This window comes from Anser brachyrhynchus (genome assembly GCF_964034855.1).
Source record: "Anser brachyrhynchus genome assembly, chromosome: 2".
NCBI lineage: Eukaryota > Metazoa > Chordata > Aves > Anseriformes > Anatidae > Anser > Anser brachyrhynchus.
Window position 1 is genome coordinate 147,794,468 of NC_137695.1, and position 18,978 is coordinate 147,813,445.

An 18,978-nucleotide genomic window follows, 5' to 3' on the forward strand; every position below is an offset into this window, starting at 1 on the left:
GTGCCTGTAATGGGAACCCTATTGAGACAGATTGCCTTTAAGCCCAACATTTCACTAGTGAAGCTCCAAACAGTGAAGATTTTAATGTAAATCAAAAGCCAGGTGGTGCGGGAGCTAAACTCATAAGTAGTTGTTTGCATAATATTAATATTGCAGGAGGTAAATACAAACAAAACAAGTTGCTTTGCTTGTGTATGTACTGGATGCCAATTTTAACATTGCTATAAGGTAACAAGATACCAATGGCAGTTTATATTTAAAAGATGAAGAGAGAAGGCTATCTTCATAAGGTAAAACAAGCTCTAAGAGGTCTACTATGATTTTTCAAATAGACTTACTTCTCTGTGCATTAAACAATGCTTTCTATTTTAATTATGAATCAGAGCACTTCCAACATCATCCCTAAACGTACATCAAACCGACGCTCAACTTGCCAAATCCCAATCCAAGCTACACTTGGCAAAAATACACTCACACTACTTCATAGCCTGCCTTTGCTTGTAATTATATTTACTTCAGACTACTTCAACAAGCCAGAAAAACACGGGGGGGCGGGAAAGGAGGGAAGATGCGCCTACCGTACCAGTACCAGCGGGTCTTTTCTCTCCATGGCTGAGGTTTGACGTGGAAACTCCGCTTTGCCCTGGCCCCTGCAGTGGCTGCCCTGGCCCTGGTCCGGCTGGCAGGAGGCTGCCCGGCCGCCTTGGGCTTGGGAGCTGAAGTCAGGGTGCCAGCTGCCCCGACAGGACAATGGCTCCATTGGGAGATAGCTTGGGGACAAAGGCGCTGCTTTCAGGATTGATTTTATATGCACACATGTGACCTTTGCCTGAAATGACTCTATGGAAAGCATCCCTGTCCTGAAGATCCGCTTTCAAATGCGGCGGACTGATGCGCTTACTTAATCCGTCCCCCTTTTTTTTGTTTTTTTGGCCACAGATGCCTCAGGAGAGGTCATGTGCATATAACAAGGTGGTGCTGAGCTCCTTCTAATCATTTAGTAGTGCTGTTCAGTAACTGATAGGGTTATTCTCTTCACTTTCAAAGCTAGCTGGAGTATTTTTATCTGCTTTTAGATATTTAGCTACAAAACAAAAGAGTCCTAACTTCCAACCCTGAGACATCCTACAAGCCACTCCCAAGCTCAGCCAGCTTGGCTAGAGCACATATAGTTTTAAATGTACGCACCCAGACACAAACAACAGAGCCTTTGGATTTTTAATGGATTTGTAGAATATTTTAATATATGCATACAAAAATTCCTATATTGTAAATGTGATCTTTAAAGTATTTTTGATGCTTCCTACTTTACTGGATATAAAATAGAAGCTAGCAGTACTTAGCATACAGGAAATCTAGATATTGCTATAGCTGGGCTGGTGGAGGAGAGACGAGGGAGTTTATCACCCTGACACAGGGATACTGCAGCAAAAACTGCAGCTGAGGCAGGTCAAAGGAAGGTCCCCTGGAGTACTTCTTTGTTACATTATAGGGAAGATTAATAGCAGTATGCTTGTTTAAGTTTAGATAACATTTTCCATTGTAAGATCTTGATTTTTGCTGTTTATTACTTCGACAAACTAACATTTTCATCAACTATTTTTGTTCTGGAAAGTGTGTGGTATTTTTTAATCTATTTTTAATTTAAGACAAAACATGCCAGCTATTTATCAGAATAAAACAAAGGGTGAATGCTCTGCTCTACTGACGTTAAACACATTTCCCTGTCCTTTCCATAAACAAATCTAGGGATTATATACCCTAGAAGCAACAGATTGGATTTGGGGGACCAGGGAAGAATGGCCTTTTTAAAGTGAATATGTTCATCCATCCCTACCAAATTCCAACTGGATTTGGCCAAGTCATAAATCTGTAAGAAATCTTTGTGTGTGCTCAGCACCGTGTGCGACTTGCTCACATTTAACCACTGCACTCTCTGAAGGTTATCTTCTCTGGGTGTCTTTGAGCCCCTTACAGACCAAAGGGTGCACTGCAGGTTTATTTCAAGGGAGAAAAATGCTTAAAAGGTGCTCACAGTCACAAATGGATGCAAGAGTGGGACTCCCCCTCCCACCGCCAGCACAGCTACAGTTCTAGTTGCCCACATTTATCTTTCTTGTGAATGTGTGTGATTGTACATGCTGGTAAAGGAGATTCCTGGTCCTGAAATAAATACCGCAGCATCCCCCAAACTAAACCTAACCCTCCATGAAATCTCCCCGTTGACCCCCACTCCATCCTCCCTGCTTCTTAAAGCCCCTGCCCTCACCCCTGGTCCTCCAAGATGCCCACACTGAGAGGAGGATAACATCAGTGCTTCGAGCAGCTGCTAGATGGGTGGCGGGTCCTGCACTGGAAAAGAAACAGGGCAGCTGTTGAACAGACACAATGTAAGGGTCCCCTATAATGCAGAGACCAACAAAGCAGAGAGATTTCAAGTACTTGATACTGAAATATTAAAATATCATGCCAGTACCTTTGTATGTCAGCTCCAGTAATTTTAGCTACAAATCCAATTAGAATTATAATTTCTAACTGCAAACATTTGCACTTTAAAATTTTTATTATTATTATTTCACTGAATATTTTGCAAGGTCTAGGAGCGAGATATCTGAACATCCTACAACATAAGGGAGCAGCAAACAAAGTATTGAAGAAGAAGAAGAAACAAACTAGCAAACTGACACAAGGTCTCCCCACCTCATAGCAGGCTGTTCCCAGCATTGTACTCCCTAACATTTGTTTGATTTCCATTTAAATGAGGATGTTCCTTGTTTCCCTTAGAAGCTATCATGCAGCCTGTTGTGCCACTGACGTTTTTTTTTATCCTTTCATCCCCATCTGACTTTAATCTTATTTTTTTTTTTTTAATTTCAGCTTATCACTTCTAGTTATTTGTTGCCCCAGGAGAATGCGTCAGTTCTACAGCAGAGGGACAATACATTTTTTAAGTGCTCTGCTGAATAAAGACAAGTTTACATAAGAAAACAAATGGTTTCTGCACATTTACAGAATTTATGTCTTGCCAACATTTGGAGACAATCCCAAACTTCCCCACTTAGTCTCCTTCCAGCACTGTTAGCAGGTACTAGCGTGACTTAACATTCCCCAATATATTAACTGCAATCTGACAACATTTTAGTAGATATTTACCCCTGTTTAACAGCACAGCATTCGTGGTCATACAGCTATCTACTTCTCTGAGTCATACTCAATTAAAATAAATCTTTGCCAACCCTCCTTCATTCTGCATAAACAAACTCGGGCTGTGTAACAAAACAGACGCTGCTATCTCTAGCTGTCACCGGGAGCAGCAGGGCTCAGTTTGGACGATGCTTGGTCAGAATTAACTAACGGGAGCTGGAATGGTTCATGCAGGGGACGCGTGGCCCTGGGCAGGGCAGCAGCCAGAAGATCACACAGCACTTCCCGGGGCCGGTCCCTGTCCTTAGGGGTCCAAAATGCACAGGGAGGGCTTTAGTATTGGGTTCCTAATGGGTTTCATAAGCACATCCTTTTTATATGTGTGCGTTTGAAGGGCTAGTTTTGCAATAAAACGTGTTCAGGCAGTTTGGTTAGTAAGTCTATTTCAGACATTAGTAAGGCAAGGCATGAGGGGCCATTTTCCTCGGGAAGAGGCTTTGCAGGCTCATTCTGCTCCTTGCCCGAGCTCACTGGACTTTGATACCATAAGGTGGGGTCTGTCCGGTGCCACCACCACCCTTTTAAAGCCTGTGGCCATCACTGCATGTTGTCAAACACAATCTCCTCTCAGCATCATCTCCATTGAGCTACAACTAGAGATGCTCGATCTGCTTTCTGGGCTTGGCTTTAGGCAGCAGCGAGGCACAAAGTGGCTCAGCTCAGGGCAATGCTGAACGTACTCATGAATATTATTGCTGCACGTAGGAAGTCTCCAGGTGTGACAGGCAGGTACTTCCCATGTGAAGCAGCAGCTCAGCTGGAGAGACACTGGATTGCAAGTCTTGGATGAGGAATTAATAATCCACCCAAGCCCTATCTTGATCATGCCAAACCTTTGAAACATCCAGTCTAATGAAAACCAAAACTACAGTTTTCCAGACACATTAAGATTCAGAAATGAGTATTCAGGAATTTGATTTTACAAGAAATGCACTGAGAAGAAGACTTTGTGAGGGGCATAGTCTCATGTTTTCATATGTATCCCAGTCCAGGCTGTGCTGGAAGGTTAACTGAAAGAATGAAATTATTCTTTCCTTTGCAGGACTCAGAATTTACAGAGATGATTGTGGGTGTGACTGAACCTGAAGAAAAGATTATACGGGCTCAGCTTTAAAGCAGCTGTTCTCCTCATGAGAATGAGAAGTCTGGAAATCTGAACATCTCTTGATCCTGTGCAATCAGAGGGAGCAGCTATATGCTTAAACCAGGCCACACATCGAGCACCTATATATGGATTTCCAGAGCTAACGTTAAGATCCTATTTTTAAAAGCTGTGTTTACATATGTCCCAGTCTGCTAGAAATGAAGATCTTATGAACATTACTCCTTTTAATCCCCTCATTTTCTGCATTCGAGCAGTATTGTTTCACATAAATTCTTCAGAAAATCACACCAGCAGATAAATATGCCATGGGTAGCACAGCATTAAAATCAACCACGAAAAAAACAGCGCTTCAAAAATATTGTACTGGAGATAGTCACGAATAAAAGAAGATTGTGATTTACAAGAAATATATGACCCCTCCTACTGTTAATCTGTTCCATATTTGTTGATTGAGCATGAATTACAGTTGAAAAATATCCCGGGGGATTACTTAATATACTGCCTAATCCAACCATCCACCCCCTGCAAAGTACAACCTCATGCGGTTTTGCTTCATTAGGAGTTTTCTCTGCAGCTCCAGTGTCCCAGCTCAATTTCACCTCCTGCAAACAGGTCTGAGCATGAAGAAATGGCTTCTGTGGCCAAAACTGTGCAGAAATATGTAATTCTGTACAAGCATAATTGCACGAGTTGAGCTAATGGAAAAAACATACTTTGTCTGACTACCTTCTAGGCATGACTGTAGTTACCCCTTCTGAAATCTGAATGGATGATGTGGTCTTGTATCTCTGGCTTTGCTTTGGCATGTTTTCATTTTTTTAACCCTTAGTTTACAGTATTAGAGCTGCAGAACACATGCAGTTTTGCTCAAACTCCAAAGGCTTACCACCTCTCCTGTTCAACATTTTTTCCTGCCATGAAATGTTTTATCTCCGATCTGGTTTGCCCACTAGCAGGTATATTATGGCATCCTCAGCTTATGCAAAAACGAATCTTCACTTTGAAAAGCCATCAGATCCAGAACTTCTAAAGAGCCTCTGTCAGAAATTAATCCTCCCCTCACGAGCTTTGCTAGCTGCAGTATACCAGACTATGAGCAGCTGTAAAATAAAACAGCTTTACAAACTTGCACCACCTTAGGATCCAGCTTCTTGAGGGTATATTGAGCCACAAGACTTGGGATGGATGAAAAATGGCCTTAAACTGGAGCTGTAGGTAAATGCACGCAGGGAGAAAAGGTGTGGAGATGTGAAAAACTGTAAGGATTGTAAACTAGAGTTCAGTTCTCCCTGATCAGCATGAAAAGGGTCTGCCGAGGCTGAAGGTTTATTCTGAGAAAGCATGAAGTTGCTGAGATAGCTTACAGCTTTATCACCCCACCGTCATGCAGGGTGCTCCAGATCCCAGATAAGGCCAGCAAAGAGCCGTAGGGGAGAACAGAGTATTGCTGGCATCAGACAAGATCCTGCTCCTTGACTCAGGGCTGACACCACGACTCCTTTATCTGCTTTCCATATCACTAAAACATTGCTTTCTATGCCTCCTTTCTCTTCTCACACCGGTTTTCTTGCCCTAGGCCATGTCCTGAACATTTCTGTAGCTAACGCAGAAGACACTGCTCCACCTCCTTCTGAAGGTCCTGCTCTAGTACAATATGTACAAGCCATGTCAAATTCCACGTCCTGAGCAAGATGTACAAATTTCTTAAATGAAACAGTAACTCACAAATTGCAACTCGGGACCAAGTTAATAAAATAGTTCAAGAAATCCGACATGCCTGTGTCCCCAAAGGGAACAGCACAAATTTCAAGGCTGCTCTTATCTGCTCCAGGAAATCCAGTGTCAGAAGCAGGTTGTAAGGGTTTGAAAGCCCTGGATTTCTATCTTCCTGTAAAGAAAGTAATAATCTGGAGAGAGTGTTAAAAATACAGTATTTTGGGGATTGGGGGGCATTGGTTGATTTTTTTTCAAAGAAGAAACCCAGCAACTTTCTTGGTTCTCATCACCTTCTGCTAGAGTATAAGAGTTAATTCAAGTGAATGGACAACTCACACGTGCATTTTCCACTGCAGTGTGGATTTGGACCTTCTGAGTGCCGGACTGAACAGGTATCAACCACGGTGAGAGCCGCTCCTGCACCAAAATGCACCCAGCTCTGGGGAAAAAAATGAGAGCTCACGGGCCTCGTCAATTTTGGCCACTGCCGAGAGGAGCTGCTGAGAAGTGAAGGCTCTGGGGCTACACAAGAGGTCTCTGACTTGAATTGTGCATATAGCTCTTTGAGACTTCTAATACAACTCCAGTTTGTTTGCAGAGCTTGGTTTATATTCCTGCTTATAATTTATCTTCTGCTTTTGATTCCTCACAACATCTGTGTCCTTTTTCCAGACCCCCCTGCATGGTTTTATTCACTAAAGCTTTTAGAGTTTTGTTTTTGTTCTAACGTTTTTGCCTTCTAAGTTGTTTTTATTATGATGTACACCACACTGAGTGCTCTGGCAGCCTGTGAGGGGTGTTTTCTAAGAAGAATAAATTATGGGCATTAATAAAACAAAGCACAGAGCTTTTGAACATTTGGTTTCAACGTGGAAGGATTCTCTTTCATATGAGAATCATGTTGAGGATTTATTTCTAGGGGGACTTTTTCTGTTACTAAGATCTAACAAAGCAGTATTTTACTGAAGGCTTTTTGTTTTTCCCTCATCCACTCTGTCATGGTTATTGCAAAGCTCTTCTGCTGTTTCTCATTTCACTGCAAGGTACCTATGTGCATATGAAAGGTACACTGTGCAGGGTTTGCTTTTAAGTTTTCAGCCGAGTGGGGGGAGGGAGCTTTGGGGGGTTTTGTTTGAGGTTCTTTTGTGGAGAGGGATTAAGGTAAGAATACGGAAACCGGGGGCAAAGTAGTTCTTTAAAATAAATCCAGATCTCCCCTCTGTAAACACATGCCAACCAAATACACAAATTATGACAAATTGGTTGGCTGTGTTCACAACTGGGCTGGTGCTAAAAAACAAGAGCACTATAAGCAGGAGTTACAACATTTATTTGGACCTCCTTGAAAAGTCTTCCTTTCAGTAGGCTCAATCCTGCAGCATAAGCAATTTAGCTCTCATGAGTAGTCCCATTGACTAAAAGCAGGGCCTGGATTTACAGGGTCACCTAAACCAACAGAAGAGTTTTGAATGCAACATTTTCCCATAAGTCACTTCCCATTATACCCTTTTGCCACCTGGACTCCATCTCCTTAAATCTGCTTTATTGCTCCCATATGCCTTTATTCAGCGAAGTGCTCAGGCTTTGATGAAATGGAAGGGATGTAAGCGAGCACCGAGCAGCTTTTCTGAGCCGGTGCTGCAGCCGCGCTCCAGATTAATGCCTCCTTTCATATAGCTGCATCCCCGCACTGCACTCAGGGAACAGCCTCCCACTTGTAGTTCCCAAACATGCTCGCTTTCTCTTCGAAATCAGCTCGCAAAATCCTCCAGCTCGCACCTCCACAGACGTCAGTGGTGCAAGGGAGGCTCCTTTTGCAAAGCACCAGTGGGTGTCCAACACCACCACGTGCTTCAACTGCCCCGGACTTCAGTCCCCTCTGGTTCCCAGCAACGGGGTCTCACGCACAGTCCAACAGCTCCTGGGCTGGCACCCAGGCTGGTATCTCTGCTCCTCCTTGCACCACCACCGGACCTCCCTCACCCCAGGAGTCTGACTTTGGCTTCCCAACCGGCACAAAACGTTCATTTTTTTTCCCCCTGATTTTAGTTAGATTGGGTTTCTGGCAACTTCCCAACTGACTCACATCGCTAAGGCGAGCCTCTGGGCTGATGCATGGGAATCCCAGAAGTGGAGCAGGAGGATGACAGGACCACCACCTTCAGCAGTACTGGATCAATCAGCTGCGAAATCATACCCTAATGAGGAAAGAGACTCATAGTGACATCTCCATATATCTCCCAGCCTTGTATCTCTGGGCAGACATAAAGGAGAACGTGCATTTTACAATACAGAAGGATGAGAAAACATTGCTTTCAGGAAACCTTCACTAAAATGTCATACTTTGCACCTGGGAAGATTTTTAGCAGCATATAAGCATATTTCAAAGCTAGTACGCATTAGCTATGCACCTACTTTTAAAGATGCAAGCAGCGTGATAACGTAATGCTCCAGATCAAAAGGAGGGGGTGGGAACTGTAAACTTTGCAATGTTTGACTTGAACTCAAGTGAAAACATCTGACAGCTTTTATTGGTGTTTGCACTTCTCAGGGATGGGAATAAAGGTAAAAGCGACCCGAATGTTGCTTTTTGTCAGTTTCCAGCCATGCTACAAAAACAGGAATCTGTTAATTGCTTCAGACACCTACGGGGTCAGGTTGGCAGCAGCGAGGAGCTCTGAGCCTTCCCCTTCTAGCTGCTGTCATGAAAAACCTCGTGTGTTTCCTTCCTCACCGCAAGTCTCACAAAGAGATTTACTGCTGTGTTTTAACCACACGTCAATGAGCCATTCAAAATTTACAGCAGCAAATTTGGAGACTTATCTGTGACAGAATTTCCCCACTGATGGGCCATAACTTATAATAAGTGTTTGCATACTTAATTAGCTGTATGATGAGATGAAATACTACAGAACGGTGGCCTAAACGATGGAAGCAAATCAGAGGCACTATATCCCTACTTAGGATGGTGAAGAGCAAGCAGGAACCAAGGAATGAGATCAGATTTCTTAGCTGCACCATGCTGCTCATGAACAGCAGCAAGCAACTGTATGGGAATACCAAGAAATGGATGTTTATTTGCATGTCCTGAGGTTTTACTTCACTTCTCACTGGATTTATTACCAACAATGCCACTTCTGTAAATCTGTTTTCAACCGGGCTCCCAAACATCCCAGAGGAGACAAGGACCTATACAAGGAATTTACAGTAATGATCACATTGATTTGTTTAGCCACCTTCTAATTAACAAAGGGTTTGAAAACCATTTCTCCAGGCTGTTTTAATGATCTGGTCACACAGAAGCACAGAGCAGTGCCACCACGGGGGCACACCTACCAGCCCAGCAGAGATATCCACACTCCCCTGGGAGTCTGGAGCAGGATATGAAGAAAAGGGGCCTTTTCCTTGAAGAAAAGGGGTCAAAGCTTCAGTTTTACAGTCCTTGTGCACAGGATGGGGCCTGGTGAAGTCGAAATGGGCAAGATGGTCTTGCGAGTTGTCAAGGAAGAGGCTTTGGGCAGGTGAGTGCTCAACACCCTTGTTTTTCCCTATCACAGAATCACAGAATGGCTGAGGTTGGCAGGGACCTCTGGAGATCATTGAGTCCAACCGCCCTGCTGAGCGGGGTCACCTAGAGCACTTTGCGCAGGATGACATCCAGGTGGGGTTTGGGTATCTCCAGAGAAGGAGACTCCACAACCTCTCTGGATAACATGATGTTTCTCATCTCTTGGCACTGTTTTTCTTGACAGTTCTCAGCTTCTTTCATGACAGGCACACCAGGGAACAGGACAGTATGGCAAGGACTCCCTGCAGAAGATCTAAGCAATGCAGGCACTTTCCTGAGATGCATTTTTTCTCTCAGATCTCCCAGCTGATTTCTTCTCAAATTACAAAAGCTCCAATCCAGGTAAGGTGGTGTCAGCTCCTCCCTCTCATTTTTTGGCATGTGCCCAGAGCAGAACCTCCCTCCATGCTTCAAATATCAAAACTTTCATCAGGGCTTTGAGCATTTCCAGTTTAAATTGCTATAACACCTTCTGCAACATACCCATGTAGCCAGAAGAACACATAAAACTCAGACACCACCACAACTTGCCAAGTTGCATTCAGTTTAGCATCTCATTTCCATATGGAATTTGCTGTTATGGATCATGATATGAAACAAGCATATGTCAGACTTCATTAACAAAAAGCTGTTGAGCTGACTCAGAAAAACTGCAAAAAGCTCTCCGTCACGGCCTAATTTCAGATTAGATTTCTTGGTTCATCTCTAAGGTTCAGTAACTCCATTTCTCCAGGTCTGTTACACCTAGTACAGTGTTGATACTCCTACCAACAGTTTTGTCTGAAAAGGTGAAAATGCCTCCAGCCCCAGCCTCCTGTGCCTTTTGTTAACACAACAGCCATAAATTCATTGCTTGAGAGAAAGACTAGGAGAGCCTAACCCAAATTAACTGCTGACAACACCAGTCCATCTTCCGCTTTCTCTTTCTGCCCCACTGATGGTCATTTCCATCAGTTTTATACTCTTTAGCATATACCTTAGTGCAAAAAATCACATTTTACCTTTTACAAAGTGCTCACAGCACCTTCAGAATACATTTAATTACTACAGAAGTAGAATTTCGCCTTTGAACTGTTGGTCCTCATACATCTTTCAGTGTACCGATAAGAATTTCAAAAGTAAAATTAAGCACAAAATACATTTTAAAAGATAACTTGTCTTCCTGCATCCTAATGGGTTTGGACAGCATAATCCCATCTCGTCTTCTTCTCAAGTCACCTGTAAGACACTAAGAAAAAAATAAAACCATACCAAAACAAAACAAAAAAACCACCTTATGCATAAACTCAACTCATGCATACCAAGAATAAAACATTTTTAAAACTTATTGAAGCACAAACTCTCCAGAAGTTTCACCCCTCTATTAATTCAGCTCATTCTTTACCAATAGGTAAAAGCAACAGGATCAATTTGGAATGGTGCAAATAGATAACAAAAGTAAGAATATGACTTGCACAGGGCTGCAGGAAGGTGTTGTCTCTCTCTTGCAAAGCAACAGCCTTCGCTCTCCAATCCCTTATGCCTTCACCATTCACCTCGCGCTGAAAACAAGACCGAAATGCTCAGTCAGGCCAGGGAGCACGCCAGGCTTCCACATCCCGGCTGTGAAAGGCCCCCTCTGACCATGGCAGTGTTTTATGGGGGCAGCAGACAGCAGACCTGAGGCAGCCTTTCAAGCCTGTCGCTATCGGCCCGACCTCCTCCTCTTCCCAGCTCTGGGGGAGCCCCTGGAGAGGCCTTGGGCCCTGGCTATGGGAGCTCAGGGCTCAGCGGTGCCGGCCTGCCAGGCTTTCTCCTCACGTGGCCGGCGGGCTCTTGAGCAGCACGGGCCTCCCTCTGCTTCCACACCTCTCCTTCGTTTTATTGGTGGGCTGTACCCTTTGCATGTGCTCTGCAAAAGGCATCACGATAGCAAGCATAGGAGGAGTTTGCTTTTGGTTACTTCTGATCAATTGCCTCAGAAAGCCTGTGTTTGAAGCAAAAGAGATTAGTACTATGTTTACTAACACACCACAGGCTCAGCGATAGGAGCGGGGAGAGTAATCCCTCAAAAAAGCCTGTTTGTTATAAAACACGCCACAAGTAATCAATATACCCCAAAAGAGCAATGACAGCGATGGAGAAAGCCCTTAATGTGAACCAGACCGAAGAACATGAAACAATCAGCTTGATGGGTGAAGTAGTGATTTGGCAAATGTTCTGACGCTCCTTGCCATGGGATTTCCGGACAGTCATGGTGAAAATAAGTAAACAGGCCTCATCAGAAATAACATTAACAACAGGCACAGCAGTCAGGCACAGCTGGGCTCTTCATTCAGAAAAGGAACTCCTTCCTTCACCTGACACTGAATCCTACCCTCCGTGTTGTACCACAAAGCAGCTTGGATGTGAGTGGTACGTGGGGTTTGCTTCTATTAACATATTTTTGAACTGGAGGTACAGCAATGTGATGGCCGAGTTCACACATCACAACAAAACCAAGAGGTTCCCTCAACTAACCCATACTCAGCTCAAATGTTTGAGGAGTCAGTCTGTGAACTGGTGCTTTCTGGCTCCCAGTCTCATGCCCTATCCACTACACATAGAAATTCCGTGTTTCAGTTGAAGGATTGCCCAGGCCTTTCAAGCCAAATCAATTTCGTCACCTGTGAGACAAGAATAAGAGGGTTAATAGATATAAAGGTTTTTAAAAGTTCACCGTTTAAGTGCTAATTGCTATTTTCCATGTCACAACCAAAAATTGATTTTTTTTGCGTGTTTATATTTCATAGTAGGAACTCCTCCCATCCCTGGGGAACATGAACTGCACAGAATGGAGAGAAGCAGAAACGGGATGGCTCATTGTGTCAGAGAGGGATTCAGTCTCTCCAGTAAAACAAATAAAATATATAAAGCCACTTTATAAAATCTTCAGCTCCAGAGCCAATAAATCCAGGGTTCCTTTAATGTCTTTGGACTCAGATGATCTCCTAATGCCCAACCCTTCTATCTGATTAGCTGCAAAGAGATGCGAGCTGTTTTTGGTGACACCAAACTCAGGACAGGGGGAATTTGAGGCAGTCCTCTAGGCTGGAAATAACAGCAACAGTTGTATACAAAGGTTTGGATTTCTGGATAAAACAGCAGGGCCCATGGGGAACATTCCTGCATTAAAGTCAGCATGTGATTCCAAAATTTGACATCTCCAAGGTGCTTGGAGCTTTCCAGAGAACAAGACCATCACTCAAAATGTGACAGGGGCTTCAAACTGTTACAACATCATCTCCAACAGGCATTAACACTAAACTCCGAGCACTGGAGTTTGATGCAGCTCCAGAAAGGGCTTTGCTAAGCTTCAGAGAGGATGTGCTAAATTTGGAAAGATGTCCAAAGAGAAAACCAATTATTTTCACCAGAAGTCCATCTAATGTTTTGCAACGACCTTAAGGCAGGCAGATACAACAAGGGATGGCAAGTAGCCACTGATGTGAATTATATTTCATCCCAGCTCCAAGGTCACTCGTCAAACACAAACAGCAATCAAATGTGGAGGAGACACATGGTGTTCAACAAGCAGCACGAGGCCGAAGGGAGCTTGCAGCCCAGCTGAGGGACAGCACCCTGCCCTCTCTTCCCTGCGGAAGAAGCTCCTGGCTGGTTGGGTGTTTGCTGCAGAGCCTGATCAAAGCAGCAACCAGTTCTGTGCTGCAGAGGACACCAAGAATTCTCCTGAATGCTTTGGTATGTTTGTATCTCTGCAACAACCAGCTTCAGCATGCTCTTAGAGGTATCGACACAGTCACTTGGATGCAAAATGTTGTGGTGGTTTTACCCAGCTGGGCAGCTGAACTCCACCACAACCGCTCTCTCACTCCCCCTCCTCAGAGGGAAAGGGGGAGAAAATACGATGAAAAGGGCTCAGGGTTGAGATAAGGACAGGGAGATCACTCAACTGTTATCATCATGGACAAACAAGACTCAGTGTAGGGAGATTAATAAAAATTATTATCTATTACTCACAAGCTAGAGCAGTGAGAAACAGAAATCACTTGTTGGCTCAGTTCTGGCCAGCAGCAGGTCCCTTTGGAGCCAGCTGAAACCGGCCCTTATCTAACATGGGGCAGCTGCTGGGTTCTTCTCACAGAAGCTGCCCCTGCAGCCCCCCACTACCAAACTTTGCAATGGAAACCCAATAGAAACACATCACCCAGAATGCACTCCTTGTCACTCAAGCCAGGGTGGATCTTCACTCCAGCTGGAGTTTGCACCCTGGAAAGACACATGGATGGCTCCGCTGCTCTGACTCCAGCGTCTCCTGTTTATTCTTCAGGTGCTTTCTGCACAGGTTCTGCTGCTCTAGACCCTTGTTTCGAAGTACATTGTCCACATCAAAGCAGATCTACTAGATCTTACCACCCCCTTGGTCCATCGGCCTTCCCACATCAACACCACGCTGCAGCAGAAGCCACACAGATGTTCCAGATCAGACACTTTGAGCCAGCGTCCTCTTCAGCCAGCTTGGTTTTTGAAAGCTAAATGCTGTTGAGGAGAAAGGGAGATGGTGCCACAGCCTTGCTGCTTGTGTGCTGTGCAGCTGCACCCTGGGGCTGCAAGACCAGATTAACCTTTTAGATGATGCCACCAGTGACACCAACAACCCAGAGAAGTGACCCAGCATGGTCACTGCATATGAATTCCTGACTTTATTTACGGAACACCCTTCAAATCTGTTCTCTGGACTTTCTCAAGAGACACTTTTGCAGTAGTGTCCAAGCAGTTTCCAAAATACTGTCACTCTACTCCTTTGAGGTAAAGGCAGCACTATCACCATTTTCAGATGAGACAGAAATATTAACAAACTATTTCCACTAATTTCAAGATCCTTCATTAAGACTTCAAGAATCCCAGTTTTTAGAAGACATAGCAGCATTTGATACTACTGCATTCTGTAACAGGCACTACCAGAGACGAGCTGTGCTGGCTTTATGAAGCACAGACTGCTGTTATCTCCAGCCAGAGCCATCAAGACTCCCCAGTTCTGTGAGTCAGAACTGTGTGTCTCAAGCTGAGTGCTGAACAGAGAAGTTGAAAGCAACCTTTTCTGAAAATTATAGCTGAAATGACCTGGCAGAATCCCATAATAATTCTGTCTATGAAGACACGGAAAAAGGATACAGCTCTCCAGAACAAAATTCAGCTGAGCATGACTGCATTCCCCCTGCAGCCTCCTGCCTCACTCAGGACACTGCTTTCAGATCATCTCATCATACTTAGATGCCAAGGGGCTGGGTAAAGTTGCCCAGATGGTCTTTTGTCTACTTGAATTTGCAACATTAATCATATTCTCCAAAGAGAATACTTAAAAATATATATATATTGAATTATTAGAAGAGCAATTTCTACTCTGTGTCAATGATGTGACACATGTTGCCTCTTTCACGGTTCAACACCAGCATTGGAACATACCTTGCTCACACCAGGTAAGGGACTGGCAGGTAACAGGGGTTGCAGATTGCCATCTTCTTGGTAACTGATACTTAGAGAGGAACATCAAGCATTTTAGCAAATGGCTATGTAACCTGGTGCCAAGGAGCATTGGGTCTCCTGAATCTCCAGTAATAACCCAAATTCTGTAGGGGACTGTGACTCAAAGGGATTTTGTCCAGTCATTTTTACCCCTTGTCCCTCAGTGTTGAGCTTCTCTACCTTGCTGCTGTTCCCTCTCAGACCATCCTTTGATTTCTACTTTCTGTCAGCAGTTACTTGTTCCAGTCCTTTATCCATGGATTTAGTTCCCTCGCTCCCCAGGCTTGCTTAACTTTCCATTTCACATTTGACTCACCTTCATCAGGCGTCAATCTAAACCACCAGATTTCACTCCAGGACGGCTGAGGCCAAAGCACCCATTCCCTTCAGCTGCCTCTGCCCTACAGGCAGTGATTTTGTGACCTTCTTCTGCCATTGATCAAAGTGGTAAGTCTCCTGGTAGTTCACAGGGCATCGATTTCGCCATGTTTAAGACTTCTGGAAATTGGGCAAAATCTTCTAAACCACATGGACAGTTTGGGCAATTCTACCTCTAACATCCACTAAAAATTTCAAGTCTTGACATTATTTCAGGCAGATGTTAGAGGATGATTCTGGGAGTAGATAGATATAGTTGCCAGCCACTGAGATGAAGAAGTCCAAGATAGAGTCCAAGAGATGATAAAGCCGAACAGAACTGAAAGTTATCCAAAGCTTGTAGCTTGTGTTCAGCTCCCTTGGGAACACACAACACACACTGAGCAAATGATTCCAAAATATTAAGAAATAAGCTAGCGTGTAAGAAAAATAAGGATCTCCTGTTGAATTAAGGAGTTAGGTCATTAATGCTTGTTCATATTACATTACTCACACTTGAGAGACAAATAACTATCTGTTGCCTCACTAACCCACATATTTATTTGAACAAATATTTCCCAAGAAATAGGGAGAGAGAACCGTTTCAACAGAAAAGTTCTATATTATGGTCTTATCATAACAAGCCACTTCACAGTACGCTGATGTGTATCGTATACAAGCATGCATTGTAAAAAGCTAATAAGTGTATCTCATTTTACGGTGCTGACATGTTCGTTCATTCTCAGAGGTCATTAGCTCACAACGGGGCCTCTCATTTCCATATGCCTTACTGAGGTTTTGCTATATTTCAGAATCCAGCCTTAATATGAGCATTATTAGCTCAGAAGAACATGATCGTTGTCATATAAAGTCAATTTATGTATATGCAATACATAAATATATATATATGCTTTACATATTTATATATAATATATACAATCTCTATATACTTTACATATACACACACATATATATGTAAAGTCCTGCAATTATTCAAAACAAATTTTAATTAAAAAATCTAGTCTCTGTATGCAAAGGACACAATGCATTACCAGGTTCAACTCCACATGCTTAATATGTTTAACAGAAGGCCGGCCTTTTAAAAACTACTTATATATTCAGTCCTGAACGAGCCTGCCCGCTTTCCTCTAGGTTCAAAATGCTGCCCAGCCAGGCCTGCCTGGAAACATGGTGCTGGAAGCAGGCTCTGCGCAGAGGTGAATCGCTGCTTCAGCTTCGGTCGAACTGAAAGGGTGTCGCTGCTCAGGTAACAACCCTTTCTGGTCAGTTCAAAATTTCAGAGGCGTTCCTGGCAGCCAAGGGCAGAACACCATTGATCCAGGCAATAAAAAACACACAGGAGAAAGTCAAAGCCTCTGAAAAAGTAAAACAATAAACTGTGGGAGTAGCCAGCAGCTACTTAGCAGACTGCTGTGACACAGGTGCCTGATTTTAACTGTCTCTGTAATTATCTACAGAGCGTGAAAGACCATCTAATGGTGTGTCCTGATACCTTCTGCAGAAAAATACATACATCTCCCAGTTCTGCTCCTGATCTCAATGGGCTTTAAAGCCTTTACATCCTCAGCAGGCTGTGTTTGAAGCTGCAGAAAAATACAGTAGGGAAAGAAAATGGTGGGGAAGGAAGAGGGGAGGGGTCTGGGGAGAAGGAGAATTGTCGGGGTGGGTGATGGTCCTTGTCTGTGCAGTGAATTCAGCTTGCAAGAGCAACAAGATCATTCATCTTCTGCTCCTTGCCCCTTCCCCAGCCTGGCAAGGTGCTTTTACAGCATGAGCAGGCACACAAAATGTCCTGAGCAGCTCACCTATACAGTAGATGTGCCTGATGCATCAGCATCGGCTGGGAGACGTGATGCACAAGGAGGGGCAGGAGAAAAAGCCCCAGGAGTTACAACTACAGCTTGGGCGAGCTCAAGTGTCTCTGGTACTTTAGCATGCCTCCCGAAAGGGCAGGGAAGCGTGAAGGACTTGAGCAATAATTTGAAGGAAGAGAGGGATGTTGCCTTGACAGAGGGGGACTCTGCAGATGAAGAAATATCCCCAGCCTGAATGATAACGGGATCCCAAAAACTGGGATGGCTGTCTCCCTCCGATGAATGTCAAACCCCCAGTTAGGTACTGAGCGTGCAATAGGTAAGCACCTGGAGCTTCTTTGAACAGTAAGAGCATTATGGATGTCTTATACCAACTAAACCTTACTTTGAATAGATTAAAAAAAAAAATCCTGAAGATGTACAGCTTCCCTCTTTGTCCCCAGCAGACAGGGACGTGTCAGAGGTGGCTTCACGAAGCTTGTGAGGGGAGCAGCATCATCCAAGCAGGAAAGACCAAATCTTCCTGCCATCCTCGGGTGGAGCCTCTGGCATATGGCAGCAGAGGGAAGGCAGATGAATGACAAAAACCAGCACTGGAAGTGGGGAAGTTGCAAGGGGCTCGGCATGGCCTGGTAGCATCTGCTCCCACTGGTGACAGACAGGAGTCACTGCCTTGGCTCAGAAACCACTACCAGAGGTAAATATTGATAAAAAATGTAGCTTCTCTGTGCACTAAGGTCAATTTCTGGTCGTACTTCTGTTCAGCACAAGTACATGTTACATACACAGTTATAGAACAGGTAAATCAGATTCGAAGTACATAATTAATTTTGGTAAAACAACTGTAAAAGACATATTTACAAGCTTTCTCTATTTTTTAATAGCATAAACCATCAAAGGAAAAATAAAAGAGAAAGTCCAAGCTGTTAGCTTCAGTTAGATGAGAGGCACTCAGTCACAATAAGCTGCTCGACTCCGCAAAGGACACAAAGCCCTTGCTAGACTCTCAGCACTAAGGAATACAGCACTCAAGGAAAAATGGTCAAAATTAAGTTGTTATGTTATACACGTTTTCAGTGTCTTTTCCTCATTTTATTTTTTCCCCCAACTAAATTGTTGAGCTTTTACGGAAAAATAAGAGTAGTGTTTTCAACTATTCTCTCCATAGTTTCATTTAGGTTTTCACATCATCTACATCACAGCAGTAGTCAACAACCAATTTCTTGAAGTCCTTTACCAGTCCTCCAACATAATTACTTCTCTCTCTTCAATTAAGAGACCTACAAAACAGCTTTGTTCTCTCTCTTCCTCCGTCTTATCCTGTGTTGTAAGTACTGAGTGCTTTATTAAGCACATGGAAGTTTTTCCATGCTGTAAAAACAAACTTATGTTTTTAAAAATCTGACTATTAAAACAGTGGAAAGTGCTCAGTATTTTGAAATCAGTCAAGTACTCAGTAACAAATACATGAATCCCAACATTTTAAAATTATTGTGTCCTTTGATAATAGCTTTTGAGACAGAAACTTTTTCTACACACACTGCTCCAAATGCAAGAAGACAAGAAGGATGTTTGCATTGACCACAGGGGATGGGGATCATATCTGCCTGATCCTCCAGAAGGATAAATAAGCTGTTAGTAGCCAGCTGGCCACGTAGCTGGAAAAAGAGGATGGAAAACTGAAACAG

The 18,978-nt window shown here is 43.6% G+C and overlaps 1 protein-coding gene across 1 annotated transcript in view; it reads right to left on the reverse strand.

The window, feature by feature from the left end:
• The window catches only part of ENPP2 (ectonucleotide pyrophosphatase/phosphodiesterase 2), a 71,786-nt gene extending 70,953 nt beyond the window's left edge, over positions 1-833 (reverse strand). Inside the window, 4 exon segments of the mRNA XM_080581293.1 lie at positions 579-680; positions 682-708; positions 710-742; positions 744-833. Coding sequence (XP_080437419.1) covers positions 579-680; positions 682-708; positions 710-742; positions 744-818 — 237 coding nt within the window. The 5' untranslated portion in view covers positions 819-833.
• Between the last annotated feature and the right edge of the window lie 18,145 nt (positions 834-18,978).